This window comes from Oncorhynchus keta, chromosome 19 (assembly GCF_023373465.1).
Source record: "Oncorhynchus keta strain PuntledgeMale-10-30-2019 chromosome 19, Oket_V2, whole genome shotgun sequence".
NCBI lineage: Eukaryota > Metazoa > Chordata > Actinopteri > Salmoniformes > Salmonidae > Oncorhynchus > Oncorhynchus keta.
In genome coordinates this window covers 27071056-27093242 of record NC_068439.1, presented here as the reverse complement: position 1 = coordinate 27093242, position 22187 = coordinate 27071056, and the positions used below count along the sequence as shown (strand labels likewise).

The following is a 22187-nucleotide window of genomic DNA, read 5'->3' as shown; positions in this document are numbered from 1 at the left end:
TGGCCTTTCTAGAGTGTTCTAGCCACCGTGCTTCTACACCTGCATTGCTTGCTGTTTGGGGTTTTAGGCTGGTTTCTTGACAGCACTATGTGATACCAGCTGATGTACGAAGGGCTATATAAATACATTTGATTAGGACAGTCCTAACCCTCGCTGTTCAAGTTAATTAGCTAAGGAGTAGACCCGTAAACGACAATATTATAAACAGTCGATGCAGTAACTTGGTTGAGTTAAGATAAAGCTTGCCTTTAGTCAAGGATGATATCAAACCAATTGAGACACAGCTTATTTTGGGTTTATTAATGAATCTTGTTGTAACGACTAAACAGACCGTTATAAAAGCACTCATTTTTATTTTCCACATCAATAAATAGAATAAACTGTACATATACATTTAACACTCATATACAAGTATATTAAAAAATGGCAAACAAGAGAATGGAGTTTCATGTTGACAATGATCTTTAGGAAGTAATGAATAAGTGCAAAGTGCTCATCCACTGGTGGCTATTCCAAATGGATAGTGCTGGGGGAAATCATGGATGACTTTCAGGACTTCATTGTACAGCTCCAGGTCTGGAAAGAAAATTAAAATGCTATTAGTTAAACCATTATGTGAAGAAAATAAAGGGATGTCAAACCAGTTGAACACCGTCTTTGGTACGTTTAAAAGTAGACTCTGTAAGAGGTCAATATCATCAAATACTGTGGGGCGACATCCTAGAAATACCACCATCAACAATAATTAAAATATACCAAGACCACCATTATTATTTATCCCAAATATGTGCTCTCCATTGAGATATGCCCACATTGGAAAGATAACATATTTTGTTGACTTTGTTGCAGGAAGTCACCCTGCTCTGTATAATGTCATTTAGCAGTCTAACTTTGAGAACACATTCCCTTTTCCACAGGAGAGATTATGTACTTACTGAAAGGAATGCCTTTGTCTTCTCTGAGTATGTTGTATGCAGAGGCCATTATTGTCCCTTTGTTGGACACCATACCAAGCACCTCCACCACCCCGCTCAGCTCCTCATCAAGCTGGGGAAAAATAAACAATGTTACATCAGGCAATATACTAAACTCAAGTACAATGTTCACTTTCATTGAGTGTTGTCTTTGTCAGATATTTATTTGTATTCTCAATTCCTTGCTACTTACTGTTCAACCAGTCTACTGTAGCTAGCTAGTTAGTTGTCTTGCAACGTTATAGAAACGCAATGACTGTACTTACGGGCTCGTTGAGTTCCACTGACGCAGCACTCCAGTCTCCGTCTGAAAGACTGAATGAGTTTCCTGTTGGGTGGACCTGTCATAGACGACAATAAACAATGAATTGCGATTTCGTAATGCTAAGTATCGAATTCCATTGCAATTTCTGCACGTGTAGTCTGGTGTAACGTTACCACCACGAACCTTTCGTCAAGAGAAGACCGCCATCCAAATCAAATTGTATTTGTCACACGCGCCGAATAGAACAGGAGTCGACTTTACAGTGAAACACTCACTAGAAATCAATTTTATAGTGCTGAACTAACCGTGGACCAATAACACTAGCATATTACCTTCTCAACGCGTCTAACGAAGCAAATCGGCCTGCTGATATATCGAGACAGCATATCAGAGTTAATCCTGGCTTTTTGTGACTCGAAAACTGCCGTTTCGAAAGATTTTGCTGTGCACAACGATTGTATATCAGACAAGTTGTAGCGCGGGAAATATCATGTATGACGATTTTTCCGCATTGTTCTATGTTACATTCTTCCCCAGGATACAAGCTCGTATTAATGATCGTCCCTCATATTAATATTGAAATGCCAGCTGAAGGGATACTTTTTATAAATAAAACTTCAGTCATTTAAAAGTTGAGTATAATAACCAAACACCCGAATCCAAGCGATATATTGCGGTATAACCATTGTGAAACGGATCAGAATTAGATCATTCTCGACATTGTTTCTACACGGACCATTTATAGGACAGTAATGACCGGAAACACGTAGGACACAAAAACAACAACACACGGGCCTATGTCTAACTAGCTACACGAAATCGAAGTGAAATTGCATAGATCATCTAACAATAGCAACATTTTATGTTACTTTACTCAACTTTTTAAAGAAACTAAACACTGGTAAGGTAAGTCATTTGCATTTGGTTGATAAAAACCGAGCTAACTAGACGTTAGAAATAGCCGCTAACGTTAGTTCGCTGGTCAAACGTGACATTTGATACTTCGCAAGTTACAATGATATCAAACTGATATAGTTCTGATATTACAATCTATGATCAACTTTCAGCCATAGTCCTAGGTTCTACATACATAAAGGTAACAACAGCAGAATGTTTACTGCATTTTATCATTCCAAGTGTAGTGATGATGTTGCAATATGTGGTCTTAGTTGTTTTTCTCGCCTTTGCAGACAGCGTAAGGAGTATGTTCAGTTTTTTCGGACATCGTAATAAAGACTCTTCAAAGAAGTCATCGTCAGAGGGGGATACAGATGGGTTCGTGATAATCGGTGAGAAACACACGAAACTTCATCGTGCTGAATTTGTAAGAGTGAGAAATGTAAATCTGCTATAGGCACTCAACGTCTAGATGCTCAACAGAACTTTGAGGTTTCAGGCCATCCTACTGCTCAGTAGGCTCCGGTCAGTTTGGAAACCAACACTCACCATTTAAGAAGTTGGGCGGAACACACACACAAAGTAATGCTGTGATTATCATTTAATCCGTGAAATGTGTGGGTTCCACAATGCTCTTCTGGTTGTACAAATCTCGTTTTATAAATCTGCGAGTGGTCTCTAAATGGCGGCTGGGCCTCTCCTGATCACCTACTGATATCACCCAGAACAATGCTTTGGGGGTTGTGTCTCAGATAGTCGCACACAATGTTGTCATTGTGTCCAGTACTATTTTATTATGAAATTGTATTTTAAATGTTTCAAATTGCTGTACACATTTAGTCAAGAACATAGGCATATATTTTGAGTTTCTTGTTCCTTTTTTACATTTAAATTAACCTTCTTTTTTATTACCAAGACTAAATCCTGAATCTCTACTTTGTAACACTAAGCTTCAAAAAGGGTTTCAGTCCACGTACACTAAACAAAAATATGAACGCAACATGTAAAGTGCTGGTCCCATGTTTCATTAGCTGAAATAAAATATCCCATACACACACAAATCTTATTTTGTGCACAATTTTTTTTACATACCTGTTAGTGCAGATTTATCTGTTGCCAAGATAATCTGGCATATCAAGAAGCAGATTAAACAGCATGATCATTACACAGGTGCACCTGTAGGGACAATAAATGGACACTCTAAAATGTGCAGTTTTGTCACATAACACAATGCCACAGATGTCTCAAGTTTTGAGGGAGTGTAGAATTGGCATGCTGACTGCAGGAATGTCCACCAGAGCTGTTGCCAGATAATTTAAGTTCTCTACCATATGCCACCTCCAACGTCGTTTTAGAGAATTTGGCTGTACGTCCAACTGGTTTCACAACTCCAGACCAGGACCTCCACATCCAGCTTCTTCAGCTGCGGGATCGTCTGAGACCAGCCACCTGGACAGTGGATGAAACTGGGTTTGCACAACTGAAGAATTTCTGCACAAACTGTCTGAAACAGTCTCAGGGAAGCTCATCTTGCTTGTTGTCTTGACTGCAGTTCAACATTATAACTGACTTCAGTGGGAAAATGGTCACCTTCGATGGCCACTGGCGAAGTGTGCTCTTCATGGATGAATCCCGGCTTCAACTGTACTGGGCAGATGGCATTGTGTGAGCGAGCGATTTGCTGATGTCAACTTTGAAGAGTGCCTCATGGTGGGGTTAGGAAATGGGGATACCTAGTCAGTTGTACAACTGAATGCCTTCAACTGAAATGTGTCTTCTGCATTTAACCCAACCCCTGTGATTCAGAGAGGTGCTGCCTTCATCAACATCAACAGTGGGTTAACTGCCTTGCTCAGTGGCAAAATGACAGATTTTTACCTTGTCAGCTCAGGGATTCGATCCAGCAACATTTCGGTTACTGGCCCAAAGCCCCAACCACTAGGCTACCTTCTGGTTATGGTTTGGGCAGGCATAAGCTACAGACAACGAACACAATTGCATTTTATCGATGGCAATTTGAATGCAAAGAGATATTGTGATGAAATCCTGAGGCCCATTGTCATGCAATTCATCCGCCTTCGTAACCTCATGTTTCGGCATGATAATACACGGCACAATGTCGCAAGGATCTGTACACAATCTCTGGAAGCTGAAAATGTCCCAGTTCTTCCATGGCCTGTATACTCACCAGACATATGTCACCCGTTGAGCATGTTTGGGACGTGTTCAACAGCGTGTTCCAGTTCCCGCCAATATCTAGTAACTTCACACAGCCATTGAAGAGGAGTGGGACAACATTCCACAGGCCACAATCAACAGACTGATCAACTCAATGCGAAGGAGATGTCATGCTGCATGAGGCAAATGGTGACCACACCAGATACTGACTGGTTTTCTGATCCATGACGCTACCTTTAGGTATCTGTGACCAACGGATGCATGTGAAGTCCATAGATTATTTAAATTGACTGATTTCCTTAAATTATTTCATGATGCGTTTTTATTGTTTTTGTTCAGTGTACTTTTAAGTATGTCACCAGCATTGAATAATGTCTTTCAACACTTCCTTGAGGTTGAGATGAACCTGAAATGAAAGTAAGGCATTGCACAACAGTTTTCTGGTGCTCAGGGGCATGGTAATTTTGCATAACAAGAAATTAGCATAATATAGGATTTCTACATTCTTTACTGAAAAATGAAGGTAAATCCTGCCAATTTTGAAGGTCCAATGCATCAACCTCCTTTTTAGTACCTTTTCAAATTCTAAGCCTCAAATAATGAAAATGTTATTGTAAGTCAGGAAGCTCCCTTCCCCTCTTTCCTCTACCAGTAAAGAGCAGTATAATTGGCTCTTTAAAAAAACGGCGTTGACTGGGAGCCCTGCTGGTGGACCTGGGTTAAAATACTACTCAGTCATTTCAAATACTTTAGCTGGGCTTGATTGGGCTTGCCTGGTGCAATGGAACCAATAAAGTAGTCACAAAAGTGCAAATGCAACCCATCTGGCACTCCAGATAGATTAAAGCTAACGCCAAACGCATTTAAAGTGATTTCAAATAGTACTTGAACCCAGCTTTGGCTGTTGGTGGAGCAGTAGACACAGATGGTCAGGAGTTGTATGTTTCTCTTGGCAGACAGAAGAGAGCCAGTCTCAGAGCCAATGTTTCTTCCCAGATAAAGTAGAAAGAGTCTGACTGAGCTCACAGACGTTCTAGTATAAACCCAATGACTGTGCTCTGTTTAATCACGTTCTCTGTTCAAAGACGCCAATGACTGTGCATGTGTTTTTGTAAGGAAGGAAGGGCTCAGTCAGATGGCTGATGAGGAAACCAGGGAGTTTGAAAGGTGAATCACCATAATGGAATTAATAGATTTACTCTGGGTGTAATGAATTTTGATGGGAGTTGTGGTTGTACTTTAATTGAAAGCCACTGTTAGGCTAATTTGTCCAGCTGCATTGAAAATGAACATTCATAGACAATTTTCTGTTGATTTTTAAAAAAATTACTTTTTAAATAGTTTTTACTGTATAAGCTTTTACTTTTTAATTATCTGTGAAGGTTAGCTATGTGTTTTCCCTGAAATCTGCCATTCACATTTGCCATTCGCACCACAGCCTCTTTTCACTTTATGCTTTTTCCTGATACTGATGGCTCCAGACCGAAGGGAGCAGTTCTTACAAAGCTGATCTGTGGGGCTCTGTCTGGGTCTGTATGGCAGGGGGCATAATCATCTGTCTGGGTCTGTATGGCAGGGGGCATAATCATCTGTCTGGGTCTGTATGGCAGGGGGCATAATCATCTGTCTGGGTCCGTATGGCAGGGGGCATATCATCTGTCTGGGTCCGTAGGGCAGGGGGCATATCATCTGTCTGGGTCCGTAGGGCAGGGGGCATATCATCTGTCTGGGTCCGTAGGGCAGGGGGCATATCATCTGTCTGGGTCCGTAGGGCAGGGGGCATATCATCTGTCTGGGTCTGTATGGCAGGGGGCATATCATCTGTCTGGGTCCGTATGGTAAGGGGGTGGATATCATGTGCCACTCTAACCTTTCACTTTCCCAGCCAGCAGCCTGCCGGTTGGGTAGGTTCAGGCTGAGGCTGTGGGAGAGAAACCCTGCCTACTGGGATTAACCATTGGGATTGGGAGGCTGGCAGCAGGATCCTCTGTGGCCCTTCTTACCTCCATCCACATTTGGTTATTCAGGCAGAGAGAAATCCTCATGGGGAAAGCGGGCGAGCGAGAGGAGGCAGGCAGGCAGTGCATTAAAAAGAGACCCCCCCCCCCCACACACACAATGTACAGTAGAATTAACACTGAAATTGTGAAAATTATGATAATCACCTTTTAGTGGAAGAGCTGATATTTTTTTGCCTGGGTTTTCAGCCTCTTTAGGTTTTGGCCCACAGCATGACTTCACAATCTGATTATTCAGACCAATAACCAGTCATCTTTTATTTGCGTTTGTATCCTCCTACATTGAAGGGGTAAGCGGGGTAGACTTTAGACTATCTGCCAGTCAGGGCTGTATATGCAAATATATACAAATTTGTATCAACACGCCCACATGACCAGACTGAGCATTTCTATGGCAAAAGGAAGCTCAGGGAAATAAATTACCAAAAAAATATATTATTTTCATGAAATAAAACACACAGTGATTTATTAGACATACAGTGTAATTTTGAAACATTTCATAAAAAGGGAAAAAATCTGCAGACTCCACCCCTGACGCTAGATGGAGGGATGGCTCACATTTGTCAGGGGCCATGGAGTTTAATCTCATTTTACCTCAGAAGATTAGCTAATTAGCTATTACAATAACAACAAATTCCTCTTCCCAGTCTAAGCTGTTCATCTGTAACACCACATTTTTTTGTCCTGTCAGATGGAATAAGATGAGAAAGGATTTGTTTTATTATCTCCCTAGTCATCTCTGTGACGATCCAATTTCGAGGGCCTTCAGGCCCTCAAAGGCAGGATGTGTGTTTGCACATCCCTGTCTGATGCTGACACTCTTGAGGAGTGGGCCTGGTTGACTGCTGAAGTCATGAGCAGCTGCCTGTGCCTTTTCTGGGAGCCAATCTCCCTCTCTCACAGGCTCTAAGCCCAGTCGGTAGACAGACAATAGCCTTACTTGTATTTGGATGGCTGTCAGTGTCTACTGTCTCACGACAGTTGAAGTTGTCTCTTTCACTAACTTCTTGTTCAATAATCCTACACCCCCACACCACATTCATTTGAACCTTTGTCCTCAGCTGTTGTGGTTTTGTGTCTAAAGTCTTTATTTATTTTTCTCAGATAGTAGGGCACTCAGTAGCAAATGCCACTGTTTTCCAGGGAGTCCTGAAGTCATTACAAGTAATGCAAGGGTGTGCATGTGAGTTCATAAGTGTTTTAGTCATTGATCACTGGTCGCTTAAGAGAAGATTGTGACTTAACCCATCCAGAAAATAAACCTGAGGCGAACGGTGTCTATCATTAGTAGAGCTAGTTTGTTCTATCCTATCTGGACTGGCAGAGCTGTTTTAAAAGAAACCTGCTAGCCTGACAAGCTGCATGTCATTGTCAAGGTCCACACTCTAAGCAGGTCACACAACTCCAGCACGAATCATGACATAACGTGATGTCATTGGGGCGGCAGCGTAGCCTAGTGGTTAGAGCGTTGGACTAGTAACCGGAAGGTTGCAAGTTCAAACCCCTGAGCTGACAAGGTACAAATCTGTCGTTCTGCCCCTGAACAGGCAGTTAACCCACTGTTCCTAGGCCGTCATTGAAAATAAGAATTTGTTCTTAACTGATCTTGCCTAGTTAAATAAAGGTAAAACTCCAGCACAAATCATGTCATAACGTGATGTCATTGACAAGGTCCACACTCTAAGCAGGTCACACATCTCCAGCATGAATCATGACATAACGTGATGTCATTGTCAAGGTCCACACTCTAAGCAGGTCACACATCTCCAGCATGAATCATGACATAACGTGATGTCATTGACAAGGTCCACACTCTAAGCAGGTCACACAACTCCAGCATGAATCATGACATAACGTGATGTCATTGACAAGGTCCACACTCTAAGCAGGTCACACAACTCCAGCACGAATCATGACATAACGTGATGTCATTGACAAGGTCCACACTCTAAGCAGGTCACACAACTCCAGCATGAATCATGACATAACGTGATGTCATTGTCAAGGTCCACACTCTAAGCAGGTCACACATCTCCAGCATGAATCATGACATAACGTGATGTCATTGACAAGGTCCACACTCTAAGCAGGTCACACAACTCCAGCATGAATCATGACATAATGTGATGTCATTGACAAGGTCCACACTCTAAGCAGGTCACACAACTCCAGCATGAATCATGACATAACGTGATGTCATTGTCAAGGTCCACACTCTAAGCAGGTCACACAACTCCAGCATGAATCATGACATAATGTGATGTCATTGACAAGGTCCACACTCTAAGCAGGTCACACAACTCCAGCACGAATCATGACATAACGTGATGTCATTGACGAGGTCCACACTAAGCAGGTCACACAACTCCAGCACGAATCATGACATAACGTGATGTCATTGTCAAGGTCCACACTCTAAGCAGGTCACACAACTCCAGCATGAATCATGACATAACGTGATGTCATTGTCAAGGTCCACACTCTAAGCAGGTCACACAACTCCAGCATGAATCATGACATAACGTGATGTCATTGACAAGGTCCACACTCTAAGCAGGTCACACAACTCCAGCATGAATCATGACATAACGTGATGTCATTGACAAGGTCCACACTCTAAGCAGGTCACACAACTCCAGCATGAATCATGACATAACGTGATGTCATTGTCAAGGTCCACACTCTAAGCAGGTCACACAACTCCAGCATGAATCATGACATAACGTGATGTCATTGTCAAGGTCCACACTCTAAGCAGGTCACACAACTCCAGCATGAATCATGACATAACGTGATGTCATTGACAAGCAGGGTCCATGAATCATGACATCTAATTGACAGGTCACACAACTCCAACTCCAGCATGAATCATGTCATAACGTGATGTCATTGTCAAGGTCCACACTCTAAGCAGGTCACACAACTCCAGCATGAATCATGACATAACGTGATGTCATTGTCAAGGTCCACACTCTAAGCAGGTCACACAACTCCAGCATGAATCATGACATAACGTGATGTCATTGACAAGGTCCACACTGCACAGAGCAGAGGTCGATGCAGAATGTAACTGTACTCCTTTTCATTCCTCTTCGCTTGTGTTAAGATGATCAGCTCATGATCCAAACCAGAACGTTATAAGTCTCTCTCCTTCCCTGACACTGTTTAGACAAGATTTTCATTTTGACGTCCTTTAAAAAAAAAGTTTTTTTGCCAGTCCAATTTCCGCTGACAGTTATCCAAACACACAAAGGTATTTTCACGATGTTGAATGTGAAAACGACATGCAGCCTTACAATAATGTGAAGTCAAGTACTAACCTGTCCTCTGTATCATAAAGCAGAGATTGTGTGTATATATATATATATATAATATATATATATAATATATATTTCAGTACTTTAGCTTGGTTATCCCTCTCTCCTTCTGAAGGATTTAGTAAATGGGGGAGAGAAATTCCTGCACGCTATTGAGCAGACGGATGCATGCTCTGTGTTTTACTGACAGAGAGAGAGAGGCCTGTTCCCGGATAGGGAGTTAAGGCCTAACTGCCTGTATGTGTACTCTCATGCCCAGAGAGAGAGGCCTGTGTCTGACTGAGTCCACAGACAAGGCCATGTGTGTACAATGCTGACAACACATAGAGGTGAATATAGGCTAGGCTTACTTTACATGGCATTATTTAGATGCCCTTGTTGTCTTAGGACTTGCACTGCTTGCTGTGGAATAATGAGTGCTTTGTAGATGAACAATGCTTACCATGCCAATAATTAATTCACAGATGTGGATGGAAATGTGGGCTTGTTGGGAAATTGAGGGAAGAGCTGGGGATGTTTTTGTACCTGTAGATCACAGCTATAAATTCAAGGCATGAAAGGCATTTATATTGCATACTTCTATACCTCAAACATGGATGGATATATGAATATCCATCATAACAATAAATTAAGACAATAGACAAAATATTTTTATTAAAATAATCTGAGCTTGATATTAGTGAAGCTGAGAGACATTGTACTACTAGACTAGAGTGAGCCGATAATTCCCATTGTTCCTGTGCAGAGTAGAGTAACCTTTGTTTTGTCAGGGTGCTCTGGGCCTCAATTCCCTCTCATGGAGATAATTTAACCCTCTATAGAGAGAGACGTTGGTGGACTGGAGACGCACTGAGCTCCGATCAAAGGAAACTGGTGAGATCAGGGAGGATGACTCCATGCTGGAGAGCGAGTTTACTCCCAGAGGAGAGGGGTAGGAGTGGAGATGGAAATGTTTACAGAGGGGAGGAAAAAGGGAAGGAGGAGAGTTTGAAAAGTGTTTATCTGTGGACATTGACAACATGCAGTCAATTAGTCTAGTTACTAAGGCCTGGTAGTTGTCCCCCAGATGACATTATGCAAGAGGAATGGGGTTGGGAACATAGGCTAGGCTACACTAGAGAGAGGGTTGGGGACATAGGCTAGTCTACACCAGAGAGAGGGTTGGGGACATAGGCTAGTCTACACCAGAGAGAGGGTTGGGGACATAGGCTACGCTACACCAGAGAGAGGGTTGGGGACATAGGCTAGGCTACACCAGAGAGAGGGTTGGGGACATAGGCTAGGCTACACCAGAGAGAGGGTTGGGGACATAGGCTAGTCTACACCAGAGAGAGGGTTGGGGACATAGGCTAGTCTACACCAGAGAGAGGGTTGGGGACATAGGCTAGGCTACACCAGAGAGAGGGTTGGGGACATAGGCTAGGCTACACCAGAGAGAGGGTTGGGGCTAGGCTACACCAGAGAGAGGGTTGGGGACATAGGCTAGGCTACACCAGAAAGAGGGTTGGGGACAGGCTAGGCTAGACCAGAGAGAGCTGCAGGTGTGTTCTGGTCCACGTAGTGCTCTGTGGGACTGTATTGCTGTGTTAATGCTGTGTAATCTATTAATGTGATCAGAAGGCCACTCTACTTGTTAAACTACATCTAATCACCCAATTGACCTGGTTGTCCCAATGAAGGAAAAAATACACCAGTCAGAATAATAACTTCTGTTACGAAGACCATTAGGCAAGTAGGACTTGGAGAGGGTTCTAGTAGTGGGACTCATGCACAGGTATGTTGATGAAGAATCTAGGCCTAAGCCCACAGTGTATAATGACACAATGACTCTTGTTTTTTTTTCTCTCCAGGAGAAACTGTTGAGGAACAGAGGCAGAAGATCCAAAACATCAGCAAATCATCATGTAACGTCATTCTGCAACCATCAAAGGTGATTGTCTTTATAACCAGGGGACGGCGCTATGCAGAACATACAGTATAACTCTCCGTATGGGATCTGGTCGAAAATAGCACACCATATAGAGTCATTTAGGACGCAACATGGGTTGCGTTACTCAAAACTGCCAAGATGTCCGTCTAGCATTTGCTGTACCAGGAAACACAACTGTTGTAGACTTAAACCGACAGCAGTGAGACTGACTGACTTAAAGCACTGTGAGTTTGCTTTCTTCTTCCCTGTCTGGCCTAGCTCATCCTGCCTGCATACATACTGCCTACAGTCTGCTGCTGCTGTGTTGGTGACAGATGCTGAGTGGCATGGGTGTGATCCTGTAAACACACAGAGGCTTGCGGGCCAACGAATGCCACTACCATTCAGCATGCTCCATGCCTGCTACACTGGGTCTGGACTGCAGTCTGGACATATGGTGGCTGTAGAAAAGCTCTATTGTGTTGCTGCTAGTTGTCCGTATGATCTGGTTAGGGCTACTAGTCCTTGAAGTTGCCTGTGGCCATTATGAGTTTAATCAAGGGCAATATGTCAATGGACGCTGTGTGTGTGTGTTGAATGTCAAATGGTGACATTGCACTGCAGCTTGGCTCCCGTAGTTCAATGATTGAGATCTACGGTGTGCCGTGCCCTGCCCTTTCATGTTGTGCACATAGGAAGTTACAGACCCTTGATCTTCATACAGTACAGACCTACCTACAACACTATAAACCTGTCCTGATTCATACTGTACAGACACCTACCTACAACACTATAAACCTGTCCTTATTCATACAGTACAGACACCTACCTACAACACTATAAACCTGTCCTGATTCATACTGTACAGACACCTACCTACAACACTATAAACCTGTCCTGATTCATACTGTACAGGCGCCTACCTACAACACTAAACCTGTCCTGATTCATACTGTACAGACGCCTACCTACAACACCATAAACCTGTCCTGATTCATACTGTACAGACGCCTACCCACAACACTATAAACCTGTCCTGATTCATACTGTACAGACTCCTACCTACAACACTATAAACCTGTCCTGCTTCAGGGTGGGCTATATATGACAAATAGAGAGTGACAGATGGTGGGACACTACCTACAGTGTTCTTTATTGGTTTTTACAGAGGTTATATTAGGCTATAGTGGTTAAGGGTTAGAAATATAAGCTTACTTTATATGTGAAGTGGTAGAAGTTATAAAAAATGAGGAAAAGACGGCACACTGCTGTTCATGCTCCCAGGTGAGTCCTCGTCATCATCGTGTTTGAGAGCACAAACACTCAGACTCATTAAAGGATGTTTCCGTGGTTACGTCCCAACTGAATGTTATGTTAATTGTACAGGAATAAGCCATTTCCTGTAACAACATCTTCTCTGCATTTAGGCTTTTTTTCGGTCTTAATTACAAGGCCCAAAGCACAGCTATGCACTTGGTGTGTACACCAAATCCTTTTGAATTAACAAAGTCAATTGAAGAGTGCTTGCTTGTGTTTTGTGGTACACTCACTAGTACGCTAGTTGAGTTTCATTCAGTGTTTGCTTGTGTTTTGTGGTACACTCACTAGTAGAATTAGTGAGTGTACACAATTAAGTAACTAAGCGTACTATATACAGAACATATTGAATTAGTCAGTTCCAATACCATATTTACATGTGCAGGAATACTGAAATGATGGAGATAGATATGTAAAGGGTAAGGTGACTAGGCAACAGGATATAAGATAAACAGAGTAGCAGCAGCTTGTATGTGAGCGGGTATGTAGAGTAAATGTATGTACAAATTATGTGTGAGTGAGCAAATCGTGTGTGTGTGTGTGTGCGCGCGCATTAGAGGTCATCCGATTATGATTTTTCAACACTGATAACGATTATTGGGGGACAAAAAAAGGCGATACCGATTAATCGACCGATTTAAAAAAAAAATATATATATTTTTTTGTAGAAATGTTTTTGATTTTATTTCTTATTATATATTTTTTTACATGTGTGTGTGTGTGTATATATATATATATATATATTTTTTTTTTGTTGTAATAATGACAATTGCAACAATACTGAATTAACACTTTTATTTTAACTTAATATAATGCGTATGGGCTTTTGGAAGGGTGTTCTTAAGGTGATTCCACAGGTTGGTGGTATTTTTTGATTTAGCAGTTTGCTGACTCCATGCTTACATCTTTATCACAAATAAGACACCTGGTTTCCCTGGTGCCAATTCCATGTAATAGTCCCACACTGGTGCTCTGCTTTTCTCTGCCATCTGTAAAACACACACACAGCTCTGAAGTGACAATAATACTGAAGAGTCTGCTTAAGAGACAAATACTCTCAACTGTTTGAATAAAAATAGAGTTTAAGTTACCTGTGATGAATGTTGAAAACAAAAACTGTAATTTCTATATGCAGGAAATCCTATTTTAATAATGGACATGGTAAGAATTGACTACCAAAGTGCGAGTCATAATTCCCATGACACCTAGTAAAATCTGAAAAGCGGTTCCTTCATTTATTCCATAGGATATTTAGATTCACTTAAAATAAGGTCTGTGTTTCGTGTAGCCTTACACCACCGTGCCAATTTTATAACTGTAGATATCCATAGGACAAAGATTTATGAAAATATTTCGACAAAGGTTACCTTATCCTAGTGAGATTTACAAGGGTGTCAAAACGCCGAGGCGGTTTAAGCCTGCACGAGACACAGACCTTATTTGAAGTAGATCAAGACATTCTCTATGGAAGACATGAACGGTAAAATAACGAAGGAACTCCTTTCAAGTTCAGCCGCAAGTTATTACAGGAATTATAACGCGTTGACTATTTCTCTAAACCATATACCTTTGACTATTACGAGTCTGCTGCTGCCTACCACCCCCCAGTCAGACTGCTCTATAAATATCAAATACGAGCCTTAGGTCAAATCCGGAAACGATCACCTCGAAAACAAGACGTTTATTCCGTTCCGTATTTTATCTAACGGTTGGCATCCATGAGTCTAAATGTTCCTGTTACATTGCGCAACCTTCAATGTTATGTCATAATTACGTAAAATTCTGGCAAATTAGTTCGCAAAGAGCCAGGCGGCCCAAACTGTTGCATATACCCTGACTCTGCGTGCAATGAACGCAAGAGAAGTGACACAATTTCACCTGTGTCACGAACCGGCTCAAAGCCCGTAACAAAAGAGAGACAACGTGGAGATAAGGAGTAACAAAATATATATTTATTAAATAAGTAACTAAGTACAATATACAACGGTGTGTGTAATCAGTAGTGTGAGTGTTTTGCATGCATGAATGTGATAATGCAGGGTATTGAAAGGTGCCAAAGCAAACAACCAAAAGGCCACCAAGATGCACAACAAAATCTAGAAAGGTGTCTGCATGGAGAGAGTCTCCTCCATGAATGTGGAAGAGGTCTATTTATCCCGGGACACACTGGGTCCAGGTGTTTCCCATGTAGCTGACGACCATCCCAACTCCGCCCACCCGCATCCTAATAAGGAAACAAGAACAAAGAGAGAATACGGCAGACAGAGTGGCAGGGTCGTCACACCTGGTTAATATTGCCTGCTAACCTGGATTTATTTAGCTAAATAAGCAGGTTTAAAAATATATACTTGTGTATTGATTTTAAGAAAGACATTGATGTTTATGGTTAAGTACACATTGGAGCAACGACAGATTGATTGTTTTTTATAAGATAAGTTTAATGCTATCTAGCAACTTACCTTGGCTTACTGCATTTGTGTAACAGGCAGCCTCCTCGTGAGGCAGGTGATTAGAGCGTTGGACTAGTTAACTGTAAGGTTGCAAGATTGAATCCCCCGAGCTGACAAGGTAAAAATATGTCGTTCTGCCTTGTTGCTAGGCCGTCATTGAAAATAAGAATGTGTTCTTAACTGACTTGCCTAGTTAAATAAAGATTAAATAAAGGTGTAAAACAAAACAAAATCGGCGCCCCAAAATACAGATTTCAGATTATTATGAAAACTTGAAATCGGCCCTAATTAATCGGCCATTCCGATTAATCGGTCGACCTCTAGGGTGCATAGAGACAGTTCAAATATTGAAATAGGTCAATATAGATAGACGTTAAACTCGGGCTGTGTAGGTATTTTGTTTGCAATTTATCAGTCGTATTGCTTGGGGATAGAAGTTGTTCAGGAGTCTGTTGGTGTCAGACTTGATGCACCGGCATTTCTTGCCGTGCGGCAGCAGAGAAAATAGTCTATGGCTTGGGTGGTTGGAGTCTTGGACGATTTTCTGGGCCTTCTTTTCTCACCACCTGATATTGAGGTTCTGGATGGCAGGGAGCTCGTCCCCAGTGATGTACTGGGCTGTCCACACAACCCTCTGTAGTGCCATGCGATCGAGGGTGGAGCTATTGCCATACCAAGCAGTGATGCAGCCAGTCAAAATGCTCTCAATGGTACAGCTGTAAAATCTTTTCAAGATTTGAAGGCCCATGCCAAACCTTTTCAACCTCCTGAGGGGGATGAGGCACTGTCGCGTCGCGCCTTCTTCACAGCTGTGCATGTGTGTTTTGGGCCATTTTTAAGTCTTTAGTGATTTGGACACTGAGGAACTTGAAGCTGTCTACCTGCTCTATTGTCGCCCCGTCGATGGGGCTGTGCTCGCCCCCCCAATTCCTACAGTCCACAATCAGCTCCTTGGTCTTGCTTGTGTTGAGGGAGAGGTTGTTGTTCCGACACCATATTGCCAGGTCACTGACCTCCTCCCTGTAAGCTGACTCATCGTCGCCGGTGATCAGGCCTACACCATTGTCAGCTAACTTGATAATGTTGCTGGAGTCGTGTGTGGCCACACCTTGTGGCTTCCTTCCTTAAGACTTTGCAGAGCTCTGAAACATCATCTTGACCGTGTCATGACACTGTTTTGTGTTTGATCACTAGTGTTTTAGTTGCAACCTACCCGCCCTTAAAAATCTGTTTTCATGTTTGCCAAAAATGTGCCACATTAGTGTTCCTTGTCATGTGTAACCTTTCTAAATGTAATGCCTGAAGGTGGACATTTTCTCTCCTCTTCTCCCCAGTCTTCCAGTGCAACACCTTCCCAGGCCCACCACTCTCCAGCCTCCGCTCCACCTTCCGTGATCTCCCCATCACCAGGGCCCATGTGGAAGCCCCCTGCGCCCATAGGGGAGGCCCCACTGTCTCTCCCAGAGCTACTAGGAGATGTCCCGTTCACCCTGGCCCCCCATGTCCTGGCCATGCAGACAGGGGGTCCCGGGTTCCTCTTTTCTGAGATGCTGATGTCCCCCCGAGACATCAACCACAACCTGGCCTCCTTCACTTACGACTTCACCCTGGAGAACTCTGTGCTCTGTGACCATTGACCTGTCTACTTTCTGACTGTATGACCTCTGACCTTTTTGAGCTGTCATCCTCCTCCAATATCAACCCTTTGTCAACCCTGGGTCGTGTTCATTGGGCAGCAAACAGAAGAAAACGTACTGAAACAGGGCGGGACAACCTGGGCTTGCCTAATAAGAAAGGCACATTTTTGTTTTTAGAGTTTAGCTACATGTGCTCTACTGAACACAACCTTGGACTGTCTTGTCTCGTTACCATTCAGGTTTAGTTTCAGTTCCATGGGGCTCTGTCTGAGAATGGCTTTACTATAATTAATAATAAACTTGGTTCTGGTGATGATCAGCATTAGGTGGGGTCAAAACTGCTCCTGCCTGCAGTGATGTGGGTACACACAGTATGTAGGTAGATGGGTACACAGAGTTCCACCTTTTTAAGATAGCAGATTATGAATACTAGTTAAGCATGTTAATCACTTGCTGATGCATGTCATAGTAGTGCTGGTTCACTGTTTTAAGTGTGTGTGTGTCAGAGCGTTAGCTTCATGTCTGATGATAGGAATGCTTGAACATAGCTGAGGCTTGCGTTGAAGAACAGAGTCAGGGTCTAGATTCACCTACTGCTGTTGTTGGTTTAGGAATCACTGATTGAGCTTTTGGGTTTGCACTAATGTACGTACCAGACAGATTTCAAATGGAATCTTAGGAAGGAAATGACTTCTTTATCTGGTTACGGTTTTTACCCTGGTGTCCTTACCTTTGCCAATGACGTTAAGAATACTTTAACAAGACATTTCCAAATTGTTTTGTAGCATAAGCATTTCTACAATGGAATTTTGTAGCTTTTTGATAATGTATTTAAAATGTAAGAATATATATACCCCCTAATTTACAACAGTTATTTTCAGGAGAGTGGCCTTCTCTTTTGGTCATCTTCAGCATGGTGTCATCATGTGTTGTAACCTCCCAAACATTGTATTTGTTATTTATTCTGAACCAGGTTTCCTCTAGTTCTCATGGCACAGTTCAGATTTGACAGTGTTTCAAGGTATCCTGTAATATACAGTGCCTTCGGAAAGCATTCAGCCGTCCTTGATTTTCCCCCCCACATTTTGTTACGTTACAGCCTTATTCTAAAATGGATTAAATAAAACATTTTTTTCTCCGCAATCTACACACAATAACCCATAATGACAAATTGAAAACAGTTTTTTTTTGTTGATTATTTTTGCAAATGTATTACAAAAAATATACGTATTTACATAATTCAGGCCTTTTGCTATGAGACTTGATATTGAGCTCCGGTGCATCCTGTTTCCATTAATCATCCTTAGACGTTTCTACAACTTGATTGAAGTCCACCTGTGGTAAATTTAGTTGATTTAGAGATGATTTGGAAAGGCACACACCTGTCTATATAAGGTCCTACAGTTGACAGTTCATGTCAGAGCAAAAACCCAGCCATGAGGTCAAAGGAATTGTCCATAGAGCTCCGAGGCAGGATTGTGTCGAGGCACAGATCTGAGGAAGGGTACAAAATAATTTCTGCAGCATTGAAGGACCCAAGAACACAGTGGCCTCCATCATTTTTATATGGTAGAAGTTTGATACCACCAAGACTCTTCCTAGAGCTGGCTGCACGGCCAAACTGCGCAATTGAGGGAGAAGGGCCTTGGTTGGGGACGTGACCAAGAACCCGGTGATCACTCTGACAGAGCTCCAGAGTTCCTCTGTGAAGATGGGTGAACCTTCCAGAAGGACAACCATCTCTGCAGCACTCCAGCACTCAGGCCTTTATGGTAGTGGCCAGATGGACGCCACTCCTCATTAAAAGGCACATGACAGTCCGCCTGGAGTTTGCCAAAAGATACCTAAAGACTCTCAGACCATGAGAAACAAGGTTCTCTGGTCTGATGAAACTAAGATTGAACTCTCTGGCCTGAATGCCAAGCGTCACATCTGGAGGAAACCAGGCACCATCCCTACGGTGAAGCATGGTGGTGGCATCATCATGCTGTGGGGATGTTTTTCTGTGGCAGGGACTGGGAGACTAGTCAGGATCGGGGGGCAAAGACGAACGAAGAAAAGTACAGAGCGATCCATGATGAAAACCTGCTCCAGAGCACTCAGGACCTCAGACTGGGACGAAGGTTCACCTTTCAACAGGACAACGACCCTAATCACACAGCCAAGACAACGCAGGAGTGGCTTTTAGGGACCAGTCTCTAAATGTCCTTGAGTGGACCAGCCAGATCCCGGACTTGAACCCGATCGAACATCTCTGGAGAGACCTGAAAATAGCTGTGCAGCGACGCTCCCCATCCAACCTGACAGAGCTTGAGACAATCTGCAGAGCGGCATGAGAGAAACTCCCCAAATACAGGTGTGCCAAGCTTGTAGTGTCATATCCAAGAAGACTTGAGGCTGTAATCGCTGCCAAAGGTTCTTCAACAAAGTGCTGAGTAAAGAGTCTGAATTTTGCAAAAATACATAAAAACCTGTTTTTGCTTTGTGAGTTGTGTGTAGATAAGGATTTCAAAAAAATATATTTTAGAATAAGGTCACAAAAAAAGGTGGAAAAAGTCAAGGGGTCTGAATACTTTCTGAATTCACTGTATTTATATACTGCATTGCACACTGGTAAGCAAATGATCTTGTGAACAATTACACATTCAGTTAACTCTCAATCAAAACTTTTGGACTGCTGTACAAATGGCCAAGAGAAGCCACATTATGTTGCATAATAAACTGTTTATTTTATGAAGTTAACTAATTATGAGTAGTTGACTCACAAGACAACCACTCAAGAATCTGAAAAGATGGCTCATAAGTTGCACTGGTATTTTCAGTGGAATGTTGTGGTATTCCACATCATGTGAAATCATCCACAGATGCTGCGTTTGTACAGGCAGTTCAATTATTTTTTTTAAATTTGATTTTACTAATCAGATCACCTCTTGACAATAATTGGGCAAAAAAAATCGGAATTTGGCTGCCTGTGTAAAGTTACTTTGTACTGTATACATTAGGAAAGGTTTGGTATTGACCCTCTCTGGACAATCCTTTGCTATGCATAGCTGCAAACCAAGTGTATTCTGTCTGTCTGTGTTAAACGGCACTGTGGATTTTCCCAGGCCTCTTCCTCTCTTTGTCATTCAATCACTGACCTAACCTTGCATGTTGATTTTGTTTCACAGGCATGGAAATACACTGCTCAAAAAAATAAAGGGAACACTAAAATAACACATCCTAGATCTGAATGAATGAAATATTCTTATTAAATACTTTTTACATAGTTGAATGTGCTGACAACAAAATCACAAGAATTATCAATGGAAATCAAATTTATCAACCCATGGAGGTCTGGATTTGGAGTCACACTCAAAATTAAAGTGGAAAACCACACTACAGGCTGATCTAACTTTGATGTAATGTCCTTAAAACAAGTCAAAATGAGGCTCAGTAGTGTGTGTGGCCTCCACGTGCCTGTATGACCTCCCTACAACGCCTGGGCATGCTCCTGATGAGGTGGCGGATGGTCTCCTGAGAGATCTCCCAGACCTGGACTAAAGCATCCGCCAACTCCTGGACAGTCTGTGGTGCAACGTGGCTTTGGTGGATGGAGCGAGACAAGATGTCCCAGATGTGCTCAATTGGATTCAGGTCTGGGGAACAGGCAGGCCAGTCCATAGCATCAATGCCTTCCTCTTGCAGGAACTGATGATACACTCCAGCCACATGAGGTCTAGCATTGTCTTGCATTAGGAGGAACCCAGGGCCAACCGCACCAGCATATGGTCTCACAAGGGGTCAGGATCTCATCTCGGTACCCAATGGCAGTCAGGCTACCTCTGGCGAGCACATGGAGGGCTGTGCGGCCCCCCAAAGAAATGCCACCCCACACCATGACTGACACTCCGCCAAACCGGTCATGCTGGAGGATGTTACAGGCAGCAGAACGTTCTCCACGGCGTCTCCAAACTGTCACATGTGCTCAGTGTGAACCTGCTTTCATCTGTGAAGAGCACAGGGCGCCAGTGGCGAATTTGCCAATCTTGGTGTTCTCTGGCAAATGCCAAACGTCCTGCACGGTGTTGGGCTGTAAGCAAAACCCCACCTGTGGATGTCGGGCCCTCATACCACCCTCATGGAGTCTGTTTCTGACAGTTTGAGCAGACACATGCACATTTGTGGCCTGCTGGAGGTCATTTTGCAGGGCTCTGGCAGTGCTCCTCCTGGTCCTCCTTTCACAAAGGCGGAGGTAGCGGTCCTGCTGCTGGGTTGTTGCCCTCCTACGGCCTCCTCCACGTCTCCTGATGTACTGGCCTGTCTCCTGGTAGCGCCTCCATGCTCTGGACACTACGCTGACAGACACAGCAAACCTTCTTGCCACATCTCGCATTGATGTGCCATCCTGGATTAGCTGCACTACCTGAGCCACTTGTGTAGGTTGTAGACTCCGTCTCATGCTACCACTAGAGTGAAAGCACCGCCAGCATTCAAAAGTGACCAAAACATCAGCCAGGAAGCATAGGAACTGAGAAGTGGTCTGTGGTCACCACCTGCAGAACCACTCCTTTATTGGGGGTTTCTTGCTAAATGCCTATAATTTCCACCTGTTGTCTATTCCATTTGCACAACAGCATGTGAAATTTATTGTCAATCAGTGTTGCTTCCTAAGTGGACAGTTTGATTTTACAGAAGTGTGATTGACTTGGAGTTACATTGTGTTGTTTAAGTGTTCCCTTTATTTTTTTGAGCAGTGTATATACTTGTTATCTTTTGTATTTTGGGTAGATTTAACTTTGAGTAACTTTAGTTTGTTTTACTTGGATGTATTTTGGGGGTTTACTTACAAAGTGGTTCATGTATGTGGTTGTGCATGTTTGCTATTAACAATACATTGTTTTTAAAATTATTTAATTATCTTGTCCTGCTGTTTATTTTTTTGTAATTGAACTGAGGTTTCTCTAAAGGTGGTTGACCTGTAAAAGCATGAGTACTGTATTTTTATTAGTAGTAGTAGCTACTACATAGGAAATGTGTTTTTATTGGGTTAGAATATGTTTTACATGTTATAACCCAATGACAACATATCCTCTATCTGCCCTACTTACCTGCTTCTGTTTTCATAATGGCAGTACCTGAGCATTAGCCAAGTATTTGCACATTATCCTGATATCATGTACCAAGTACTCAGTGTTGGGGAAGCTACTCTGAAAATATTGTTACCAATTACTTCACACTGGAAG

General features: G+C 42.7%; 2 protein-coding genes across 3 annotated transcripts; one reads left to right on the top strand and one right to left on the bottom strand.

The window, feature by feature from the left end:
* Positions 1 to 279: 279 nt before the first annotated feature.
* Positions 280 to 1933, bottom strand: LOC118375838 (replication protein A 14 kDa subunit-like). The gene is made up of 4 exons (XM_035762464.2): positions 1572 to 1933; positions 1241 to 1315; positions 936 to 1047; positions 280 to 576 (listed from the first exon to the last, which is right to left on the bottom strand). The coding sequence occupies exons 1-4, from the start codon at positions 1623 to 1625 to the stop codon at positions 494 to 496; spliced, it is 324 nt and encodes a 107-aa protein (XP_035618357.1). The 5' UTR covers positions 1626 to 1933; the 3' UTR covers positions 280 to 493.
* A 58-nt stretch (positions 1934 to 1991) lies between these two features.
* LOC118375837 (UBAP1-MVB12-associated (UMA)-domain containing protein 1-like) lies at positions 1992 to 21851 on the top strand. Of its 2 annotated transcripts, none has more exons than XM_035762462.2 (4): positions 1992 to 2145; positions 2430 to 2528; positions 11500 to 11579; positions 16660 to 21851. In XM_035762462.2, exons 2-4 carry the CDS (start codon positions 2444 to 2446, stop codon positions 16960 to 16962), a joined length of 468 nt encoding a protein of 155 aa, XP_035618355.1. In that variant the 5' UTR covers positions 1992 to 2145; positions 2430 to 2443; the 3' UTR covers positions 16963 to 21851. The 2 variants fall into 2 exon arrangements, with proteins under 2 accessions (XP_035618355.1, XP_035618356.1); XM_035762463.2 differs by having other exon boundaries at positions 1996 to 2140.
* The last annotated feature ends 336 nt before the right edge of the window (positions 21852 to 22187 follow it).

What these genes read in the sequence shown, in the direction of transcription:
- LOC118375837 (XM_035762462.2), top strand. Translation starts at nt 2,444, where the DNA reads ATGTTCAGTTTTTTCGGACATCGTAATAAAGACTCTTCAAAGAAGTCA. An exon ending in AGATGGGTTCGTGATAATCG is followed by an intron (nt 2,529 to 11,499) that starts GTGAGAAACACA and finishes TTTTCTCTCCAG; the next exon opens with GAGAAACTGTTGAGGAACAG. An exon ending in TCATTCTGCAACCATCAAAG is followed by an intron (nt 11,580 to 16,659) that starts GTGATTGTCTTT and finishes TCTTCTCCCCAG; the next exon opens with TCTTCCAGTGCAACACCTTC.
- LOC118375838 (XM_035762464.2), bottom strand. Translation starts at nt 1,625, where the DNA reads ATGCTGTCTCGATATATCAGCAGGCCGATTTGCTTCGTTAGACGCGTT. An exon ending in CAGTGGAACTCAACGAGCCC is followed by an intron (nt 1,048 to 1,240) that starts GTAAGTACAGTC and finishes ATTTTTCCCCAG; the next exon opens with CTTGATGAGGAGCTGAGCGG. An exon ending in AGACAAAGGCATTCCTTTCA is followed by an intron (nt 577 to 935) that starts GTAAGTACATAA and finishes TTTTCTTTCCAG; the next exon opens with ACCTGGAGCTGTACAATGAA.